This window comes from Electrophorus electricus, chromosome 18 (assembly GCF_013358815.1).
Source record: "Electrophorus electricus isolate fEleEle1 chromosome 18, fEleEle1.pri, whole genome shotgun sequence".
Taxonomy (NCBI): Eukaryota; Metazoa; Chordata; class Actinopteri; order Gymnotiformes; family Gymnotidae; genus Electrophorus; species Electrophorus electricus.
The window spans coordinates 1,522,790-1,545,381 of NC_049552.1; the positions used below are offsets into that span (position 1 = coordinate 1,522,790).

A 22,592-nucleotide genomic window follows, 5' to 3' on the forward strand; every position below is an offset into this window, starting at 1 on the left:
GCTTGGATTTTCCCCTTCATGCAACCTCCACCAAGTCAGTGGATTTTTCAGAGTGGAATAGCTCGGAAATATACACAGGCTAATCTAAATACTAGCTACAGTATGTAGTACTATCTTCTAGCGCTCCACCACTCCGACATTGGCCCTTTGTTTTGGTAGCCAATATCCGTGTCTCGATAATCTGAGTTTGTAATCCGAGCATCGTCTGGTATCAGTCACTGTGTAGCGCGAAGAGCTGTTAGCATCCATGCTAGCGCAGGTTCAGACCAACAGCACCTCGGACATCATTATCATTACGCACTCAATATTTAAGGATTAAAGTCTAAGGATGGGGAACAATAAACAAAATTTATCATGTTCTTTATCTCCACAGTCCTATTTAGCATTACGTGCTAGCGCCATCATACTAACAGCTAAACAAACAACTTTGTTAAATGATAACCCTGACTGAGAAAGGCGAGACGGTTTAAGAGTAAAAACAGACATGACCCCAAAATTACAGACCAAGCAAGAACAGCGAATAAAACGCATTTCAGGCACAATTTAAGTCATCAGCTCAGTCAGCAGGTTAATAGTTCATCCTAATGTGAAAAGGTAAGGCTATAGGCAATTTAAAATAAAAGTTAAAATTATCCTAACAATTCCTAAATTAGACAGAAATTAGCTATAGCCAAAACAAACGACAGGTCACGAAAGTAATGCTAGTAAGCTATCCTAGCTAGCGTTAGTTAAGTTAGCTAACGCTAACTAAGGTTTACCTCAAACGAACAGTAAACCGCTACAGTAAGACATCGAAGGTTATCATTAAGTACACCCACTGGACCTAAAAACTGACACATCAGTACATTAGGTTAGTATTGTGTTTCTAAAGCACCTTTTTAAATCTGTGAAAAATAACTATTTGCGCAAAGAATGTATATTGAATTTACCTTTCAATGTTCCCCAAAAACGACACTGAAAGGAGTGTTTTGAAATTTCTTCTCCTTTTATCATTCAGCGGTGATTTTTACAGATATAGATGAACTAATGAAGATATTACCATAAGTTAATTAGGAATTTATGTCTCATCCTGACATTGTGAATATAAAATTAAATTAAAGTCTAATCAAAACATTAGCCTACTGTGTGAAATATTCTATTTCACTATAAGTGTATAATTTAATTTCAATATGCTAAATAATTTTTGAAGATATTTTTAGGGTACATTTACGTTGTAAGGAAAACTGATTTTTAGCCAGGCACGTTGTCATTTTATACTCAAGATGAACTGAGAAGATGGCACATTCAGCTATAGTACACAAAAAGGTATCTGAAGAAGAAATCCCAGATTAGGTTTGAGAGTTTAATAATCACATTTTTCAACAGGGAACAGGTCTCTTTGTGTGAGAATTTGATTTTAGATGTCTTTGTGTGAGAATTTTTGATTTTAGATGTCAAACCTCACAACTGGAACACAGCACATTCAGAAACACACACAGGTATACAAATTTCAGAGGCATGTTGAAGGCTGTTCATGTCCTGCTAGACAAATAAGAAGTCTGTCACCACAGTTCAGGTTCTTTACTTTATGGAAATCCTGTTTTTAGATCCAAAATTGTTTCACACCTCAAAACCAAATGGCAATGTCAAATGAATGGCACAATGTCAAATGAATAAGAAGCTAAAATTCCAGATCAATTTTGAGAGATTTAATTACCCTGGCTAGACAATTAATACATTACATAAAGAGAAGAGTTTCCCTTCCTGTAAGAAAAGCCTGGTTTTAGCCCAATCTCTTTTCACATGGAATTCCAATGTAAGTTCTTAAACAGTAATGTAAATAGCTGCCATCTTGTGGACAAATGCAGTATATATAATATTATAAATAAAAAAGGATGTACAGTTTAAAATAACTGAAGGAAAAACGTTATGATGTAATATCAAAAGCTTCATATGTCTTCACAATGGCCGCAATAGAGAGATTTCCATTTGCATGTGATTAGTGCAGATCCGTCTAATTCAATAATTCAGCAATTATTCAGTAATGGCTGCAAACGTAGTTAGTGCAGTTAGATTCTGTTCATCTTATAGGTGAAGGAACAAGTCATGGTACACGGTGGGTTGCTGTGTAAGGTTGGATGCTGCTGTCATTCTCGGGGGGTTGTTGGTCCACATTTAGTTACATGGGGAGATGTATTCAGTAACAACCGCATCACCTACAGGAGAGAACGAACAGAAAATGTTTATGCTATTTCATCTGCATCCTTGGGTTAAATAAAAGCTCTATGTAAATAAAATGTATTACACATACATAGCCAATTGTGCAACTGCACTTCACTGCTTAATTGGACCAGTGAAGATATTATAGTGATTTATACAAATTTATACTGAAAGATTCATACTGAAGATAGTAGTCAGCAATATTTTGTTTTGTTCTAAAAGCGAGTGGTAAACTTGTCTGAGAGCTGCTCCAGCTTCTCCCTCATCATTGTTCATGGTTTCTGAAGATAATGGGACTGGTTCTTACTGGGCTTGTAGTAGTCGTAGACCTTCACCACAGCAGGCATCAGGTTCTGCACCACTACGTCCTGCTGGATGATCAGAGTGTAGGTCTGGCGCTCTCCCTTCTTCAGCTGGGGGAAATTTCACTGTGAGTTATACTGTGTATGCCTATGTATGTGACGAATAAACCAAAGTTGAACTTGAACTTGAATAAAGTCACTCATTACACTGTCACAAACTCTACTGTTAAAAGTGTTTATATAAGTGTGTGAACACCATTCCTGACCATAAAATCCTTCATCATGCATTATATGTTTCTTCATTATGACTGAATACAGTTCTTATATTTACCCTGTACTAATGGTCTATGGATAGGTAATATGGAAATGCTTGTCATGCTGAGCGTGGGGTTGGAGTTCTGCAGAAGGTCAGTGGGAAACAAGTGTACAACATGTGTCTGGTCTTAAATCTGATTGTAGAACCCAGTGTGACTGGATTAAAACCAGGGGTTTATTTGAGGGACAGAGTTGTTCGCATCAGCAGAACATAATGACACTGTGACATGTCATTGGACTAAATGCGTACATACACGTTATCGGGTCTGAGATAATAAAGCGCAGGCTTAAGGTCAGGCTGAAACAGAACGTTTTCATTCCTTAGAGACAGACGGGGCCTGTATGGGAGAAGGGCATTGGTGACCTTGGGTGGTTGTTTGGCTTTGTAAGATATGCTGTAGAAAACGGACCTTTGAGAAGCTCAAGGTAGAGTGACAGCTGTGCTGTGTGCTTACCCCGTCCAGGTAGATGATGACGACATCATCATTTTTATCCACACGTTTCACAGTTCCATTCACCTGTAGGAACAATCCACACTGAAGCATGCTGGGTACTTCAAGGAAGGTCAAAGGCCAAAGTGAACCCTAAAATGCCATTAACTGGATTTATACACACCTTGACCAGTGAGAACCCAGACAACAGTTTAAATTCAATGACCACCATGGTAGACACTTCATTTGCACCGTTGTATCTGAAAACAGGAGGTCACGTTAAAAAACTGAGGTCTTCAGTCCCTTAAACTGTCTCACATTCTGTCATATCTGACCAAATAAACTTCGGTACTGACTGAACCTACAAACATAAATAATGTAATTCGTAAATAATGCATATGTTTGCGCATTTTTGTGCATTACTCAGTGATGTCATGTTTCCATCAAGCGTTTCATGTTTTTTTCCCCTTGGCACCTATTAAAATTCAGATACTGTAGTACAATATTAACTGACCACTGTTCCTCTCTTCTGTGACTGTGGAAGTGTCTGGAACTCACATGACAGTCACAGAGATCTCCAGAGATGGGATTGGATCACTGCAGTTTCCAACTTCACTGGTTGAGATGTCGAAGGAGGAGAAGTCATTGGGAGGGGGGATGTTGTAGTACATGGTGAACTGGGGAAAAAATTTCAAACAAAAATGGTAACGTTAGTACAGTAACTTGTACTTCTTTTATATGTATTTAAAGTTCTTCAGACCCACAGAAGTTTTATTATTAAAGAACAGAGGCTTAAAGAATTGCAGGGGTGTAAATCAGTAAAGGAAGTGATGTCAGACTGACCTGCACAAACACACAGCCTTGGCCTGATGCCCTGACCTTGTAGACCCCAGACACCTGCTGCAGCTTGGCCTGCTGGTACAACAGCCTGTTGCTCTGGTTAACTGTGAACTGGGCCACAGTGAGCTGGGTCTTCAAGCCGTGGGTTGACATCACAGTGACTGCAATAGTGCCCGTCGGGCTGTAGGTGATACTACTATATTTTGCCAGAGCCTGAAGAGCCACTACAGTGTCCTGTACAGAGAAAAAGAGTACCATAATCAACAGAATCATCAGTCAAGTCAATTATTAGCTTATTCAGACTTTCTCAAATGTCACAAATCATTACAAGAAGATATTTATATTAGGGTTATAATGCAGAAAAGTCACAGGCAGGAGGAGCAACTGTACTACGAGTGAGCTGTTGGTGTGGAAAGGGGGTGGTACCTGTGTAGAGATGAACCCCCCATAGGAGTTTTGCTGCTGGCCCAGCCAATGGACGATGCTGGCACTGTAACCCAGGTCAAACGAGGCCAGTGGGGGTCCAGAGAGCAAAGCCAACAGCACATAGGCGGTCATCTCCACGTCCAGTGGGTTTGTCCCCATCCCTTGACTCCCACTGCTCCAGTGCCGCCCGTCCACTGAGGGAATCATTAGAGAAAAGCACCACTCAGATGAGATTCTCCAACATGCCAGTGGTGTGCTGTAAATAGCAGCCAACCCTCTCCAACACAGCTTTCTCCAACCATAACCATAATTGCTCAGTAAATACAAATACATGTATCCTCCAAGTAAACATTTTCTCAAATACCAGCATCCAATGCAAACAAGGAGAACATTCTAAAGACTCAACAACATACACACACAGTCACACAGTACCTTGCATCTGTTTTTCTGGTGTCAGTGTGCTATTGGATTAAGGAGCCTTCCAGCCTCAGGTTTTGACACCCAAGTGTGTTACACTGCGGTAGGTCGATCTGACCTGTGGTAGTTTTAATGGATGTGTTACACTATGGTAGGTCATACAGTGTAACACCTGTGGTGGTTTTAATAGTAAGTGTGTTGGGCAAGTGTGATTTGACCTGTGGTGGCTTTAATGGGCAAGTGTGTTGGGTAAGTGTGATCTGACCTGTGGTGGTTTTAATGGGTAAATGTGTTAGCTAAGTGTGATCTGACCTGTAGTGGTTTTAATGGGTAAGTGTGTTGGACAAGTCTGATCTGACCCATGCTGGGTTTTAATGGGCAAGTCTGACCTGTCACTATGGCCAGCTGGTTCAGGCGGGAGAGCAGGGTTCCTCTCATCACCTGGTCTCCAGCTAGTGTGAAGGTGTAGGAGAGGAGGGCGATGGCATAGGTGGAGTTTGTCTTAGCATGGGCGTTCCTCAGATACTCCAGACTCTTGGCTACAATGGGATCCTGCCATACCAAACACAGTGAAATAGATTAGTTGGAGAAAAGTCTGCAGAGATAGAGAACAGAGTGGAGACTTGTCTGGATGGTGGCTGGCCACAGGAGCTCCCCGACAGAGCCGATGACTCACCGTACTCTGATTGCCTGCCTCCAGCAGAGCAGCTGTGATGTAAGCTGAGAGGGTCACATTATCATTCACTCCACCCTACAGAGAGAGAACAAAATTTAGAGAGATTGGTATACTGCTGTAAACAGTATATTAGTGACGAACTTTACAGTTGATATCCACTACCAGGCCCTGCTTGTTCTACGCAGTAGTGCTGCACCAAGCATGTAATACCTAATACAGCACAGTGCCACCCCACACCAGCAGGTGGCAGCAGCTCTGCAGTGTCCTGACCTGCATGTCCACATGGATGAGGTTGCCCACTGAGGCGAAACAGCCGTTCGGCTGCTGCTCGTTGCCCAGCCAAGTCTTGGCCTGATCGATGACTGTCTGATCGATAAAGATGTATTGCTTTGCGCTTTCGAAAGACTTCATCACGAACGCAGTGAGCCTGAGTACACAGACACCAGGGATCTCTATAGCAACATTTGAACACATTTACATAAACCCAGCAGTGATCTAATGTTATGTGTTCAAGAGGAACTAGTGTGAGAGTGCTCACACTATCTCAAACTTGCTCACTTGCTGCTTTTTACATTTCTACCAGATTTGTGGGATTTTGTATTTGCATCACTGCTTTTGTATTTCTATCAATAATTCTTAAATGGGGGGCTGTCCACATTAAAAAGCCTAAGGTACGATGTCATTTGACACAAGTTGCACAGGAGTGGATCGTGTCTGGCATCAGCTTCTCCCTCTGCTCTCCCCAACACTGACCAGGTGTTGCCTGAGCTGTCACTCATCCCAAACGCACTGTAGGACCCATCAAAATGCTTGAAGGACAGTTCTCTCTGGTAGCCTGCAGAGGACAAAGAAATGCACATTAAATCTCTACTGTACAAGAGAACACCATTTCAGTCCGGACCTGAGATTCCATAAAACTACTTTCGGACAATGTTTATAGTAAAGAAAGCATTACTCAAATGAAATCAAATTAAAGGGAACTATGAGCTCACAATGTGTCTGCTTAAAACAACGGTCATAAAGGAATGGACAAAAATCTGCAGGACTCAAATCCTGCTGGCTAGAAACATCAGCTGGTCTGAGAGGAGCTGGTGTGTGCTCTCACCACTCAGCAGGAAGGAGGTGGCTTTGCTCCTGATGGCGGGCGTCAGCTGGCCGCTGCTCTCCAGGTACCCCAGGATGAAGATGTCGGGGGCGAAGAGCAGCATGTTCTGTTCACCGCAGCCGTACGGCATGGCCAGCAGGTTGTCCAGGTTCTGCAGTGCACGGCCCATCAGATCTCCTGCAGAGAGAAGGCACAGAGTGTGTGCGCGCATGGGTGTGGTTTTGTGTGAGACGTAGGGAGAAACTGTGGATCTCACGTGAATTAGCCAAGGCAGTGTTTCCCACCTCAGTCCCCAGGGAATGCCAGCTTGTCCAATTTCTGGTTCTGATCCCAGCTTTCCTCCCACCTGAACCCCGTGATCAGAAATACTCTGTACCTGCTGCAGGTGTGCCGAGAGTTGGTTGGATCAGACTAAAGTCTGGACTGATTGGATGTCTCCATGGATTGGGAAGCACTGCCTCAGGGCAAGTATTTGTTATAGTCTAGTCTAGTTTTAGCTGCACTAGAGTCAAACTCCAATGTGATCATGCAGGAATTAGGGCTCCATTTTGTGTGAGTGAGTGAGAGAGAGGGGTTTGCTCACCCAGCACAGAGACATAAGCAGTGGCGGAACCCTCCACAAACACTTCAGGCAGCGTCAGTGTGACTGTCTGGTCAACAGCACCACCTAGAGGAGGGAAAGTTAAACATCCTTGGAAGAGGTGTCTGTTACATATTTACAAGGACCCACAGGATTCCCCGTTTGTGTCGTAAAACACATGGTAAAAGCATGACAAAGATGGTGTCCCGAACCTCTTGTGCACATGAACTCATTGTAACTGTTGGTCTGTTTGGTTCCCTCTGCCTGATAGGGAATAAACAGAAAGAACATTAGAGCACCAACCAACCAAACAACCCAGCAGACTCCAGCACAGATCACACCACCACTCCACTGGCAACCAGAGCAATGCTTTGTTCTTCTAACCATTTGAATGAATAAATCTGGAATAGCATTCAGTGGTATCCAGTTGTTGGTGGACTCTTGTGTGGGAAACAGGCTGACAGCTTGTTATTGGAGAGCATGTGACTCTTGTGTGCGTGGAGCTGGATCTCCATGCCTGTCTGATTATGAAGGGCAGGACTGCACAGGGAGTATGCAGGGTGGAGTTCGCACCACCAGCAGAATCTGCTCCACCATGTCCATGTGGACTCAGTGGGGCTCGTCAGGGTGGTGTAGCGAGGTGGAGGAGGGCTAAATGTAGCTCACCACCACCAGCAGAATCTGCTCCACCGTGTCCATGTGGACTCAGTGGGGCTCGTCAGGGTGGTGTAGCGAGGTGGAGGAGGGTTAAATGTAGCTCACCACCACCAGCAGAATCTGCTCCACCGTGTCCATGTGGACTCAGTGGGGCTCGTCAGGGTGGTGTAGCGAGGTGGAGGAGGGTTAAATGTAGCTCACCACCACCAGCAGAATCTGCTCCACCGTGTCCATGTGGACACAGTGGGGCTCATCAGGGTGGTGTAGCGAGGTGGAGGAGGGTTAAATGTAGCTCACCACCACCAGCAGGGTCTGCTCCACCGTGTCCAAGCTTCCTTTCTCTGGCACGGTGGGTATGCCATTTCCACACAGCACAGACGAGTGTACAGCCTCTGCACTCACTCTGATGATCACCTCCCCTACAGAACACACACACACAGAATATTCCTAATCCCAATTTATAAAACAATTTTCCACATCACTTATATTTGTTTAGTAATTAGTTTAGAGTTAGTAATTATGGGGCCCTTAGTGAAACAAGCTTTTAAAATATATATTCTTATCTATAATTATTAAATATATTAAAATGATTTAACATCACATCTCATTTGTACTGGTCACTTGACTCACAGAAGCCCCAGGCAGGTGCCAAACATTGTGTCGTGCTTAGAGCTTGTGTTAGTTTAACAAAATGTTTCATAAGTGTACATTTGGCAAGTCTCATTGTGAATTAGTTTCACTGAAACAGGCGAGACCAAGCAAGAAAGAGCATCCCTGGAAGACTCAAACAGTCATCTACAGGTGGGCTTACCCAGCACGGAGGGTGTGATGGTAGTGTGAAGGTGGGCTTACCCAGCACGGAGGGTGTGATGACCCACATGAAGGTCCAGCTCTCATCGGCACAGAGGCAGTGTGTGTAGACACATCCCACACAGCTCTGTGCTGAGAACTGCTGCGATTGTGCCAGGGTTACCTTCACCTTTACCACACACACACACACACACACACACACACCTCTCACTGCTACAGCCTAGTATTCAACATCATAAACACACTTCAGCTACAGGACTCTCAGAGAAGATGTGAAATGAGATCTTGGAGCTCAAATAGTTCAGGTTAGTATAAAACACACACTCCAACATCAGACATGAAGCTTTCATGGTGCTTAATGAATAACCAGGAATCAGCTCCTCTGTCCCATAGGGGGATGGAGACACTGGGACCACTTACCATGATGCAGGAGGGGAGGTAGTTGAAGACTGTAGCCTTGAGCGTGAACACCTCTCCACGGACGATGGAGTAGGGCAGGGTCAGGCTCACGAAGAAAGGCTGGAAGGCCGTGAGGTTGACCTTTGGTGCCACGCCAAACCCGACCGGAGATGTACAGAACGCCCCTGCCTCCCACGTGGTGATGGTGTCTGGGACGGTCTTGCTGACCTCCATAGCTCCAGATTCACTGGTGATTTGAATAAAGAGGGGGTGAAAAACTCCTCAGTGGCTCTCTATTGAAAGATATGACAGGTTCAGGGGAAGTGTGTTGGCTCAGTGTTCACATACCCCACCAACACAAGGTCCCAGATCCACGTCTCCGGGAAGTATTTGCGGACACTACTGGCCGGCTGGCTTTGTCCTGAATCCTGCATTTGTCCTGCATCAGCTGCCACACTGCTGCTCATGAGTAACACTGCAGAGAATAGATAAATCAATTCTCTTAAAAACATACAAATACATGCAAATACATACATGTATTTATTAAGTCACAAAATAAGTGAAAAAGTAAATATTACTTACAGTCAAATGTTGGCACAGGACCTGTTGGCCGGCAGACCTCTTTTTTTTTAATATAAGCATTGGAAATGATCTTGATTCCTGCATACTGAGAAAATGGCAGACAAGTAGTAACAAACAAATCCAGTAAGGGTTCTATGGTAAAATGGTCCTATTTCTAAGAAAAACAGACTCCTTACCTTAAAGACGTTGTATACGTTGACTTTTCCTAGGAGAATAGGTAAGACAGGGAGACGAGATCTTGGATTAACAAAGGGTTCCATGATAGGGGGCCTGAAAATGCACATATTGGGATCCTCATCTTCCGTGCCGTACGGATATCCTGACAACATCTGGATAGGAAGCATGTTGTAGACCTGTAGTGGGAGGAGATGCAGTCATCATTTGAACTGATGCTGCCATTTGTCCTTCTTTAAAACTACTCGACACTTTTGGAAAGGTTTTGATAAAATGCTGCCAATACAGACATAGAATAACTACTGTTATGAGCTCCTCATTTCTAATCCCAGGTCCAGAATCAGGATTTTGAACTAAATAGCAGAGAGCGAACATTTAAATATAGACCACCATTGACCTAAAATCCACTCATAGCCTTAATGTCCAGTCTTGCTACATGAGAAATGGGTCATCTTATGGTTTGGTTTGGTTTCAACATTGAAAGGTTCAGCCCACCTGATCCTGGTCCAGGTTAACTGAGGTCCTTAGAAACATCTACGTGTTTTAGATTAGAACTGAACATAAATGCTAGATTAGGATTAGAGGTAAACAAAGGGTGTGGGTTTTCAGAACATGTTTCCCTTATGTAGATGAGTCGGTGTCATTTGCGCAGATTCAGATGCGTACAGATTGGATGGTGAACTCCTTTTCTGGTCTGAGCAGTAGCAGACTCTCATCGATGGCCCTCACAGAGCACAGTGAGCCTGGGTGAGCTTTCAGCGTCAGGAAAATGTTTAGTCCAGGAAGCTCCTCAGATGAGGAGAGCTCCAGAGACACCTGAGATTCGAAAAAAGACTCATTACATATAAACACTTCCTCCATTCTGTGTACAAATAGATACATTAAAATTTAATTACATGTTTAGTTTTTAGTATTTTTTGAATTGATCTGTATGGTTTTTGTTGTTCTGTATGGTTTTGGATGTTCTGACCTTGTTCATCAGAGACAGCTCAATGGGGAAGTCCATATTGTCAGCCAGCACGTCTCCGTTAGCAAGCAGGGCATACACCACCACCTGGGCGACTGGAGCCAGACTGAGAGGACTCTGTAGGAGGATTGAGAGTTTTCCACGGTTCTCTGTGACGGGGAAGACCGAGGTAGTTAGAAAGTCACAACCACACGTCTGCAAGAGCACCGAAAGCTGAAAAGCAATTCTATGCAGCTAAAAACCATTTCCACTTATGCATTAGGCAGACATTCTTATCCTGAGCAACTTTCAGTTATGTTACCGCGGTGGGCGGATATAGTATTAGGAGTCTTGGTTGTGCACCTGCCTAGATAGGGGTTGAACCCCAGTTCCTCCACAGGAGACACAGTATTGCTACCCACTACACTAGAAAGAACTCACCATATCCATAATTATTCAAAATGATTAGAGTTCAATAGAAAACTGCACTTGTCTGTTGTGTGTGTGTATGAGTGTGTGTGTGAGAGTGTGTGTGTGTGAGAGTGTGTGTGTGTGAGTGTGAGTGTGAGTGTGTGAGAGTGTGTGTGTGTGCGTGTGTGTGAGAGTGTGTGTGTGTGCGTGTGTGTGAGTGTGTGTGTGTGAGAGTGTGTGTGAGAGTGTGTGTGTGTGCGTGTGTGTGTGAGTGTGTGTGTGAGTGTGTGTGTGTGAGAGTGTGTGTGAGTGTGTGTGTGTGTGAGAGTGTGTGTGTGAGTGTGTGTGTGTGTGTGTGAGAGTGTGTGTGTGAGTGTGTGTGTGTGTGTGAGAGTGTGTCTGAGAGTGTGTGTGTGTGTGTGTGTGTGTGTGTGTGTGAGTGTGTGTGTGTGTGTGTGTGTGTGTGTGTGTGTGTGAGAGTGTGTGTGCGTGTGTGTGTGTGAGAGAGTGTGCGTGTGTATACTATAATATTTATGGACCTTTTTCTGGATCCACTTCTACTGTGATGCATCCCTGCTGAGCTGTATGACCTCGGGACATCACCTGCACACACCACAAAAATGTCATCATATTTATCAATCAAATTTAGTTATATAGCCCTTTTTACAATAGATGTTGACAGTGCAGCTTTACAAATGTCTGAGTCCAAGCCCCCAGTGAGCAAGCCAATGGAGACAGTGGCAAGGAAAACTCCTTAGAGAATGAGGAAGAAACCTTAAGGAACCAGGACTCAAAGGGGAGGGGCCTCCATCCTCCTCTGGCCAATATTTCTACATATTTACTGCTTTACTGAAGAGAACCTCACTAACCAATCCTCCATATAACCAGTGACCACTGGGATTAAAAGGCTTGCTGAGCAGGGAAACAGAGAGTGAAGGTGTAGAAGACCATGTTGGAATGTTGTGAAAGACACTCGTACCATGTAGAAGAAGTCTAAGGAGTTCTGTTGTGGTTCCAGTGCTCTGCTGTGGATGATGTAATTAGCTACCACTACTGCATCGCTGTCACTGAACGCCACCAGGGGGCGCAACAACTCCAGGAAGCTGCTGCTTTTGGAGTAGAAGGGCTGAAGCCAGAGGTAAGCCGAGGGATAGGTTGGTCTACGCAACATGCCCACATATCCGAATGAATACTCTTCCATATGATATCGGGCCTATTTAGAAGAGAAGAAAACCAAACACCTTAAATCATTTAAAACCTTCAGTTAGGGAAAGATCACATTCAGAAATGTGAATTAACTGCCAGCACGTAGAATCTTAGTCTTTTAATAAAATATTACATTATATAAAATCAGTATAATTTATTTTTTGGACTTCACTGACCTCTAAAGAGGCTGTCTGCAAACCCCATGGATGTGTGTCTAAGGAGAATGCAGCGACACCGTTGTCGTCGGTAACCAGCGTCCAGGTTTTGTTTTTGTTTTCAGCGTATCTTACAATTAGATATACAGGCTCATTTATTATAGGGGTGGAGTCTGGGCCGGTAACTTTAATCTATCACACAAACACAAATGAAAAAGAAAAAACAATTGACCCTGAATGATAAATCTGATGAAGTGATGTAATGATTAACACAAAAATCTTTTAACCTCTGCTGTACCTGTTTAAAAGTAGATAAAACGTTAACATTATTCTGACCCTTAAAATATGTTAGCAATATTTTTAAAAAAACAATATAGTTGTTCAAATAATTAAGATGACAGCAGCATTTTTCTAGGTGTTAACATTTCTAGTAATTGCCCATAATTACTAGTGCCTAATAATTAGCCAGTAATTACCTCTCCTTCATAGGCCATCCCTGGCTTAAACACATCATCAGCGTTCACAAAGGTGAGGGTGACAATATCACTTGTAATAGAAATGCTACCCGAACCTGACATAACCACTCCTGTAGGGGAAACATACAACTTCTGCATCGGTTTTGCACCATTTTGCAAATAGAGACCATCAGTTATTATTGTTATTGTTTTATGCTGTGATTGTTGTTTGATATTAAGGGGTCAGAGAGTGGGAAAACCTCACCTGTCCCATATTCCTCCACTTCAGCGTCAACACTAATAATGTCTACATATCGTGTATCACTCAGTACAAAGTCGCTCAGGTCAATGACGTAGGACCCGCAGCCCGTCCTGCCAGTCTGTTAGACCAGGAGAACAGCATGAGGGCTTTGGGTGAGTGGAAGAGACCAGAGCAGGAATTCTTCAAAATGTTACAGGACTTTAATAGTTATTAGGAAACCATGTATGGAGCTTCACATTAATACACTGCAGGTGCACATAGTGTACTGGCCAATATATCAGTAGTAGTGTCACTTCATCTTTAGAATAGCATCTCTTCTACTGTATCTGTATTAGACATATGAATAGCAGTAGGAACACTGCTTAGCTGGGTTTGCCAGGAAAAATATACAACAAGCTCATATGGTAAAATCACAGTAGATACAACAGACACTATTTAGCTGATCCTAATTTTTTGGAAGTCATCTTTAAACTTGACAGGGTTCTTGAAATCTTAGAAAGGCCCAACAATAAGTGTTTGATGATGAGGTAAGTGTTGTACAAATATTTCTCAGTGCATTAATGGGTGACCAAAAGGACTAACCTCCATTTTAAAAGTTCTACAGATGTCTGAAAGTTGTGCACTTCCTGGCGCAAACCACCAGTATCTGTAACTTTTGCGGCAGACCACGGCAGTCGCAGACCCTATCACTGGTTTCCCATAAGTATACCTACAGCCAGGGTGGAGGTTGTGGAGTAAGGAATACATAACACTATGGTGGCAGGTGTTTCAGTCTCTTATTACATTATTGTCTCATACAGAAAAGGTTTAAATGGCTCTTACTTTGCACACACTTTAAGTGTGACCGTTGTGTCCAGAATGGTTATGACTGGAGGAAGCTCAACGGTCACTTCAAACTTTGGCAGCACTAGAAGAGAATCGAGAGTTTCATTATAGCAACTAAATTAATAAATCAAGGCAAAACACAGATCTCTTGTTACTAGGATTCACAATAATTAAAAGGAATAAAACTTGCTATGTGAAATGAAACTTCATGCACAGTCTCAAACACTGTGACAACCAAATCCGACCTGTGTATTAACTGAAAACACAGTGTTGGTTCTGACCATATTCCTTGATTTCAAATTGTTGTATGATTGGTTCATTCCTCTCGTTCCAGACAGTGATGGTGTAGAATCCCTCTGCAGCCTCTGGGTTTATGGGATACGACATATCCAAGAAGCCACTGAATGTGGACACGTTCAACCACTGACCAATGCGGTTGGAGTTGGGGTCCTACAGACAACAGCAGCATCACACATCTTAAAGATGTTTTAAATATATGAAAAATAAGGTCACAACGCCCCAAGACACCAATTAGCAAGGAAAGGACTTCTTCAGTTTTTGAACAGATGGTGACTTTGGAAGCAAAGCCAGTCCCAGATACAGAAAGTGCACATCTGATGACTGATGCTGGAAACACTTGTTAGCATACCTTCACTTCTATTGTGGGGAACTGTAAGAGAAAGCAAAGAGAACCTGTGTAACTACATCAGCTCCCTGCTGGTGTATATACAGGTCATTTGATACAGCCCTTTGTGCCTTTAAAGAAATGATGAACTGTCGTACCATCTGGTTGTAGGTTAAGAAGTTGGAATGCAACGAGACTATGCGGAATTTGACTGTGGAAAGAAACAATCATATCTATAATACTGTTAACCCTTAAAGTGGACACTGGAATAAATGTTGCATTCGGGTTCTTGGAGAACATTACCGGTTTGTCCCCGTTTATAGATGGGTTTGTCTGTTTCAATGATGCTCAACAGACCAGGAGGTTTTATGAGGATTTTTGTTATCTTATTCACAAATGCGAATCTCCCTTTGATCTCCAGGGAAACGGAAGCTTCTGTATCTATGGTTACAGCAGGAACCTATTGGAGAATCACAAGGGTAAATAAGTACACATCGTGCTTTTAAGGACACATAAATAAAAATGACTGTTGACAGATATATTAATACTCAGTACATACAATGTGCATTGCACTTTTATAAAATACAAATATTCTTCAAATACTAAACTATACTGGTATTCTTTATGTAGAAATGTAAATTGAGAAAACAATACAACAGAAATGAGATTAGGCATTTGAGGCCAAGACCATATCAAACTGCAAATAAAAAAACATATTACATATATTCCTGCTGACAATGACACAGTGCATAATAATGTCCCATATGAAGTATATTAAACACACACACACACACACACACACACACACACACACACACACACACACACACACACAATATACCCTACTTAGAGTTTAGACTCTATGGACAACATACTGTAGAATTAGTAACGTAAAATGAACTGTTTTCCTTGCTGTAGTGTTTTGGGTGAATCGTGTGGGTTGTAGTGAGGAGATTGACCTGGAAATAGATACACCGTTGGTACTTTGCATGTATGAAGTGTGCCCTCATAAGAGCCTTGGTTTTGTTTTCCTGCCTGTGTTCCAGATGTGCCACTAAGGAAAGTAATGGGCGGCATGTGTAGAGCTGGACACATAATGTCTCAACACTGCCCCCAATTGGCTGGGAGTTGACAGTCAGCAGGTACGTGCTGAATAGTAAGAAAAAGACATGAAGAGTAAGTCAGTTACATGGGCTGCGCACGCAGATTTCTTTCTGCGTTCACCGCACATATACACACTAGACTTCCATTCACATGTTTCACAAAAGTCATGATCATTTCCATCAGCAGAAATACATACAAAGTCGTGTTTCACTCCACTATGGCTACACAGAAAACATCAAGACGACTGTACAATCAAAGGTAAAAATATATATTTTAAAAATGTGTGGTGATTGTGCCTTGTGTGTGTAAAGAAATGAATGTCAAACACATAAAAAGATGAATTTGCCATGAATTTGCTTTTAGTAGAGTACTGTTTACAGGTGTAGTGTCTGGTGGGACGGAGCCATGTGACTATTGAGAGCCAGACTCATTGTGAAGGATGAAAACTCTAGCGAGTCTATTAACTAAAGAGATCTACAGGAATAAACAAAGGTTCTTACAGTCCATTGGAGGAGGCGATTACGGCGCTGTGGAGGAGCAGAAGTGTGGTAGCGAGAACTCTGGAGAGCTGCATCCTGACCAGGACTCCACCACCAGGAGATGATCTGACCACCTGGAGCTCCTGCAGTATATGAGCTCTCTCTCTCTCTCTCTCTCTCTCTCTCTCACTCTCTCTCTCTCGCTCTCTCTCTCTCTCTGTCCTCCACCCCTGCCAAACAAGGACTTTGAGGAACAGGAAGATGATACATGTGGTATGTGGTACATGCACCTCCGACCAACCTAAACCACACCCTGCCCCACTTCACCTATGAAATAAGTTACAAGTTCAATCAGACATTGAGATTATCAGTAAAGCCAAAACTCAGGATCACTCTCACAGCCACATTTGTTTGTTTGTTTGTTTCTCTTTATCATAAGGGGAGCAAAACCAATAGTTTGTGCAAACTTACATGTTTCATTATGTGTGGAAATAACATAAGAAAATTAACATAATTCAGAGACCGTCTTTTTCAGTGCCTGACTGATGTTGATTAGACTGTAACTGGCTTCTTCTGTCAGCTGCTGCGTAACTGAGTCTCAGTCCTGTCAGAGTCCTTGAGTTGAACCCAACTGAGGGTTATCTTGTTCCGGTTTGTAAGCAGTTATGATAACCTTGTTAGGCGTCGCATTAATGGTCATAATAGTGTTCATATTTATAAACTGTCTTCCAGAGCAAGGTGAACAGTGACTTGCTAAACAAATCACATTCTATTCCATCTCTACTAATTCAGAAGCACTGTGCCTTCATAGCTGATGAAGGAAATCAAGGAACTCCAAAATGTACTGTTTCTCTGGAAACTCTGTACTTTACTTACTATAATTGAATATATATATATATATATACACAGAGAGAGAGAGAGAGAGAGAGAGAGAGAGAGAGAGAGAGAGAGAGAGAGATTGTCCTGTCGTAAAGTATACAAGAAACAGAACGTGTAAAGTGCTTCTGACGTTCTAGGAAGTCAAACCAGTTCATATTAGAAAACACAGATGTTTAAATCATAAGATTCATTCAGTGGGGTACTCGAGTTCAGAAAGTGTAAATCAGTTCTTTATCGTTTCATTTCTGAACTTCATTGCTGCCATAGCAACAACTAGCAATACCAACAGACATTGTCATTAATGCAATCTCCATTAGCATTGAGATAGATACCAAGCCACTGAAAATGACAAATCTTTCATTCCGACGGTCCGAAGGTGTTCAACAAAACAATCAGCAAATCAGAAAAGCAGATTGCATCTCTTACAAATAATACTGTGGACAGTTCCCTCAGTGCATAAGCAGGAATAGGTAAAAATCGGCGCGTTCACGGCAGATGCAGGCAGCCGTCCAACCTTAGCACGGACATTTCCAAAGCAACCAGGACACCTTTCAAGAAACAGTAAGTACAGGGAGTGATAAATATAACAGTTTGATTTACTCTCGTAAATAAAATGCATTATGCTAATTGCTATGTTTACTATAGTAAATAAAACGATGCTGTTCTTTATGTGTTTTTAGTGTTTTTCTCTCCTGTAGGTGATGAGGCTCCTGTTGAAAACACCTCCCCATGCAACCGCATTAACTACTTTTGAAGTCATTAGTGAATTATACTTGTTTGAGCGTGTTAATGCGGTTCTAGAGGAAACTGCACCAATCAGATGGAAATTTCTTATCCCTGATAGGGCTGTTGTTAAGGGTTTTCTGGCCACCTCAGACTGAACTGTGGTACTTTATCATATTAAAATTGTAATAAAATGCACAATATGTTTAAGCATTTTTCATTTAGACAGATGGGTTCAGTTTTACATTTTTGTATACCCTTATTTTATTTATGCTGCATTAGTCCTCAAGATGGCAGCAGTTAAGAACATAAGTCAACGTTTCTTTTTCAGAGGGGAAATGCAAAAGAAATAATCTCATCACCACAGAAATTACCACATATTTCTCTTGCTTTATTTGTGCTCTTTCTCGGAGATCATGGTAACAGAAGACTACCTGTCTACCTGGTGATTGCAAGACTCACAGTGGGCAACGTTTATACACCTAAAAGGTCATCATGGGCTGTAGACATCTGGAATACCTGCCCATTGTTTGGGGTTGTAAGAAAATCCTGGAAATGGCTACTCAGGTCTAAGAACTGGATTCAATACCTCAAATTCAGACACAACAGGTTCAGATGTTCTATTATGACAATGGTTATGTTCAGCCACAAGGTGGCAGTATTGAATAAACTAACTGGTGAGGGAGGAGGTTTAGATCCACACACTAAGAGGTCGAGATGAAACCATGTTACTGCATGCAGAAGGATTGGCACTAGTCTGCAGTGTACAATGAAACGGCACATCTACCGATTAGGAAAAAGCCATTAAACGGGAAAATTATATTAATAAGTAAATATAAAAATATATGCAAAATTACATGAATAAGTCAAACAACACATACAAAACACTAAATTGTAAAAGAAAAGCATATGAAGTCATCTGATGCTGAAACACAAGTAGTGTAGACCGAGGCATATTGTCACAATTTTTATATATCGCAAGATTCCTTTACATATTATGGAATCCGTAGATCATAATGTCACAAACTGCACACCAAAGGAACAAAGTCTCAGGCTATGTGGATCCTTTTGTTCCAGTGCACTCTCTGTGTCTGATCTCAGACTTCAATAATTAGACTCTTAGTGTCAGTCCCAGTCTGGCCTGCGGTGCACTGTTAGTGAGCCCAAGGTGTGCATGGGAAACCCCGGACCCAAGTCTCATTTGGTTGGCTGTTTGAGGACGGCTTCAGCCAAACAAGACACAGGCATCATCAACATCTTCAGCTGCTGAAAGGTCATCCTGCACCCACCTTCTTTCTTTCTTTGCTATTTCTTTTGGTATTTTAGACACCCCCCCCCCCCCCCCCCCCCCCCCCCCTGCTGTTTAGCTGCAAGTGGCTCTTTCACTGCTGTGTCAGTGAGAATAGTGGGGGAGCTATTTTACTTCAACCAGATTTTGGGTTTGGAAAATGTCATCTGTTAGAGCCACCGAGGTACCGTATTGGGCAGGGTTGGGTTGGTATTAATGGTAGGGTTGGGTTGGTATTAATGGTAGGGCTGGCTGGCAGAACTGGCTTGGTGCTATGGCAGCTTGCCCCAATATCGCTGAGACAAGTTGAGACACTCCCAAACTGTCATGTTTGCTAAAGTTTGCTATTAGTGCAGGATATTAGCAAAAGAATAAATGACACTTTATTCTCTCCTCTACTAAGTAAAAATGTGTAATAGTGAAGAATTTTAACAAGAATAGCGGTATTAGGAAAACTGTAATTATCTAATTTCTTTTCCTTCACAATGTGAAAAATGACAAACCTTTGCTCACTTTGCTCACAGTGTGTTTTGCTTTTCCCAGACAGGATATAACATCAGAGTAAGGAGAACTAGGGTTCCACATTTAAGTGGTTGGAAACATTAACAGGGTAACAAGCTACCCCAGTCTCCCCTATTATATCATTAAATAAATAATTCACTCGATTACTACAGTTTCTATTTCAAAATGGCTCTTTATATAATATGTAATAATGGACATTTCTAGACTGGACATTTCCAAATGGCTTTTTACTGAGTTTATGTATTGTCAATATTTATTTTACAAAGCCTCTTTTGCTGATGGTTTCCTTACCTGTCAGTTAAGACTACTTGGGTGTATCTCTTCACCCACTAGCTAATCATTCAAGTCCAACAATAACAGCTTTCACTGAAAATATCCGGTTAGCCTGTCCGGTTTCTGTGTGACTGTTCCCACTGTATCTTCAGATGCTTGCTCGCAGAACTGCTGCCCATGACATTTTTAGTTTTCTTACCATTTTGTGTAAACTCTAGACATTGCTGTGCCTTAAGATTTCAAGACATCAGCAGTTTCTGCAGGAACCAATCTTTTGGTGCACCTGTTCCCACTGTACCTTCAGCTTCTCACCCGCAGAACTGCTACTCATGACGTTTTCTGTTTCTCACACCATTTTGTGTAAACTCTAGACACTGCTGTGCCTCAAAATACCAAGACATCAGCAGTTTCTACAGTATCCAAAATACCCAGACTGGCTCCAGCCCCCAGGCTGCAGTCAAAGTTCCTGCACGTTGAGCATTAGTGCAAACCACACACACTTAAAATGCATGTTCCTTGCATGTTCCCTGCATGTTCCCTGCCTGTTCCCTGCCTGTTCCCTGCCTGTTCCGTGCCTGTTCCCTGCCTGTTCCCTGCCTGTTCCGTGCCTGTTCCGTGCATGTTCCTTGCATGTTCCCTGCATGTTCCCTGCCTGTTCCCTGCCTGTTCCGTGCCTGTTCCGTGCCTGTTCCCTGCTTGTTCCCTGCTTGTTCCCTGCTTGTTCCCTGCCTGTTCCCTGCCTGTTCCCTGCATGTTCCGTGCCTGTTCTCTGCCTGTTCCCTGCCTGTTCCCTGCCTGTTCCCTGCATGTTCCGTGCATGTTCCCTGCTTGTTCCCTGCATGTTCCCTGCTTGTTCCCTGCATGTTCCGTGCATGTTCCCTGCTTGTTCCCTGCATGTTCCGTGCATGTTCCCTGCTTGTTCCCTGCTTGTTCCCTGCATGTTACCTGCATGTTCTCTCATGTACTGAAATGGAAAGGTGAAATAAGTGAAGAAATCCTGTGCAATGACTTGTTACATGGTAAAATGTGGATTAAAACCACAATTAGGTGTAGCTGGATTACTGAGTTTGTAATTTTACAGAGCTTTGAATATTGTGTCTGTTTTTAAAACCACACATATTGCTTCAAAATAACATTAATACACACTTTTACTTTTTAAAACAAAATTTTAAACATTTGACACCAACATAACAGTGGCTGTAATACACTATACACAGTTAAATAATTTAAGCCAACCTGGGCCACACTAAAACCAGGATTGTCTGACTGGACATCAATAAGGTCTTCAGTATCTGTTTAAAATGTCCTTATTGATCACATTGCTTGTATTATTCAAGGTGTCATGTTGCCAGTTACTTTGAAGTGTGAGGTGATCTTGGTTTAGCCTGGATGCAGGTTTTCCCCACACGGAGGGACTGTGGGATGAATTCCTTATCTCCCTTATACTTTGTTTACCTGTGCGCCTTCCCTAATGTGTCGTTCCAGTTGTGAGATATGATATCACAATGAGCCACACTAAAATTTCCTGAACACAAAGCGATATGTTACCTATTGAAAAAATCTTGTTTGTCTGGTCTGTGGTCTTTAAAACTATCTGATATTTCTTTTTCAGATTCATGTTTGTGTAATATTACTAAATGTATCATGCTATCTGTTAGTTTTGAGTCTAGTGAAATCACTAGACTAAAAATAGGTTTTCTTTACAGTGGAAATGTAGCCTAAAAATACTTCAAAAATTATTTGCATAATTAAATAAAATTATACACGTCGAATGAATAGGAATAATATAATCTGTTGGTCTACACTAACAAGAGTCCGCAGATACATGCCAATATTTTTAAATGATTAAGAGGAAACGCTCATATTTTGAATCTTGGTTATGAATACTAGCAAGTCCTTGTGCACACTGAAATACTGGCAGAGAAACCGGCTGTGGAGGCAACATTAGGACAATTTACCAACAACAAAATCACATGAGTAAAACACTATATATATATATATATATATATATATATGGATATTTATATATATATATTTGTATAAAAACTGTTGTATGTTTACTCAAAATAATAACACAATAACACAAATATGAATAACACAAAAAATGTCCTAAAGCGCGAAAATGTAGCCCTTTTAATATTAAACATGAATCACTGGTACTCATGGACAGTAATGAGATAATGTTAATCTTGGATTAAAAAGCCCAAACTAACTGTTCTAAATGCAGTATCTTGAAAAAGGAATAAGACTTGCTTTCTATAATCAGCCACAATTTACTCTGAGTTTTTAAGTATGAATACATAACCATTAAAACATGACTCCGAACAAGTTCGACAAATGAATCGTAACAGCGCAGGAGCGACATGACAAAGCAACCGACTTTGTATTAGTCCATATTCTCTAAACACTTACTGAGAGAGCCTTACCTAGTTATTCTTATTAACACAAGTGAAGAACTGAAAAGGATAACAAAAGAACAACACACACAAACTGACACCACTGCAAAATAATCACTTTCTCTAGTTT

At 41.9% G+C, this 22,592-nt stretch overlaps 1 protein-coding gene and 1 long non-coding RNA gene across 2 annotated transcripts; one reads left to right on the plus strand and one right to left on the minus strand.

Annotated features, from left to right (window-relative positions):
• Positions 1-1,390: 1,390 nt before the first annotated feature.
• On the minus strand, positions 1,391-16,476 carry LOC113568770 (alpha-2-macroglobulin-like protein 1). The gene is made up of 35 exons (XM_035536448.1): positions 16,403-16,476; positions 15,803-15,947; positions 15,102-15,258; positions 14,957-15,009; positions 14,823-14,843; positions 14,455-14,623; positions 14,171-14,255; positions 13,931-14,057; positions 13,352-13,466; positions 13,108-13,217; positions 12,653-12,823; positions 12,250-12,483; positions 11,810-11,873; positions 10,884-11,029; positions 10,580-10,729; positions 9,916-10,092; positions 9,740-9,824; positions 9,506-9,632; positions 9,179-9,404; positions 8,801-8,927; positions 8,246-8,367; positions 7,504-7,555; positions 7,295-7,378; positions 6,712-6,888; positions 6,360-6,441; positions 5,877-6,033; positions 5,607-5,681; positions 5,320-5,482; positions 4,514-4,707; positions 4,091-4,321; positions 3,806-3,924; positions 3,430-3,507; positions 3,272-3,362; positions 2,507-2,612; positions 1,391-2,195 (listed from the first exon to the last, which is right to left on the minus strand). Exons 1-35 carry the CDS (start codon positions 16,474-16,476, stop codon positions 2,155-2,157), a joined length of 4,335 nt encoding a protein of 1,444 aa, XP_035392341.1. The 3' UTR covers positions 1,391-2,154.
• A 1,107-nt stretch (positions 16,477-17,583) lies between these two features.
• On the plus strand, positions 17,584-18,181 carry LOC113591812. The gene is made up of 2 exons (XR_003412241.2): positions 17,584-17,821; positions 17,959-18,181. It is a non-coding gene; the product is annotated as an uncharacterized LOC113591812 (long non-coding RNA).
• The last annotated feature ends 4,411 nt before the right edge of the window (positions 18,182-22,592 follow it).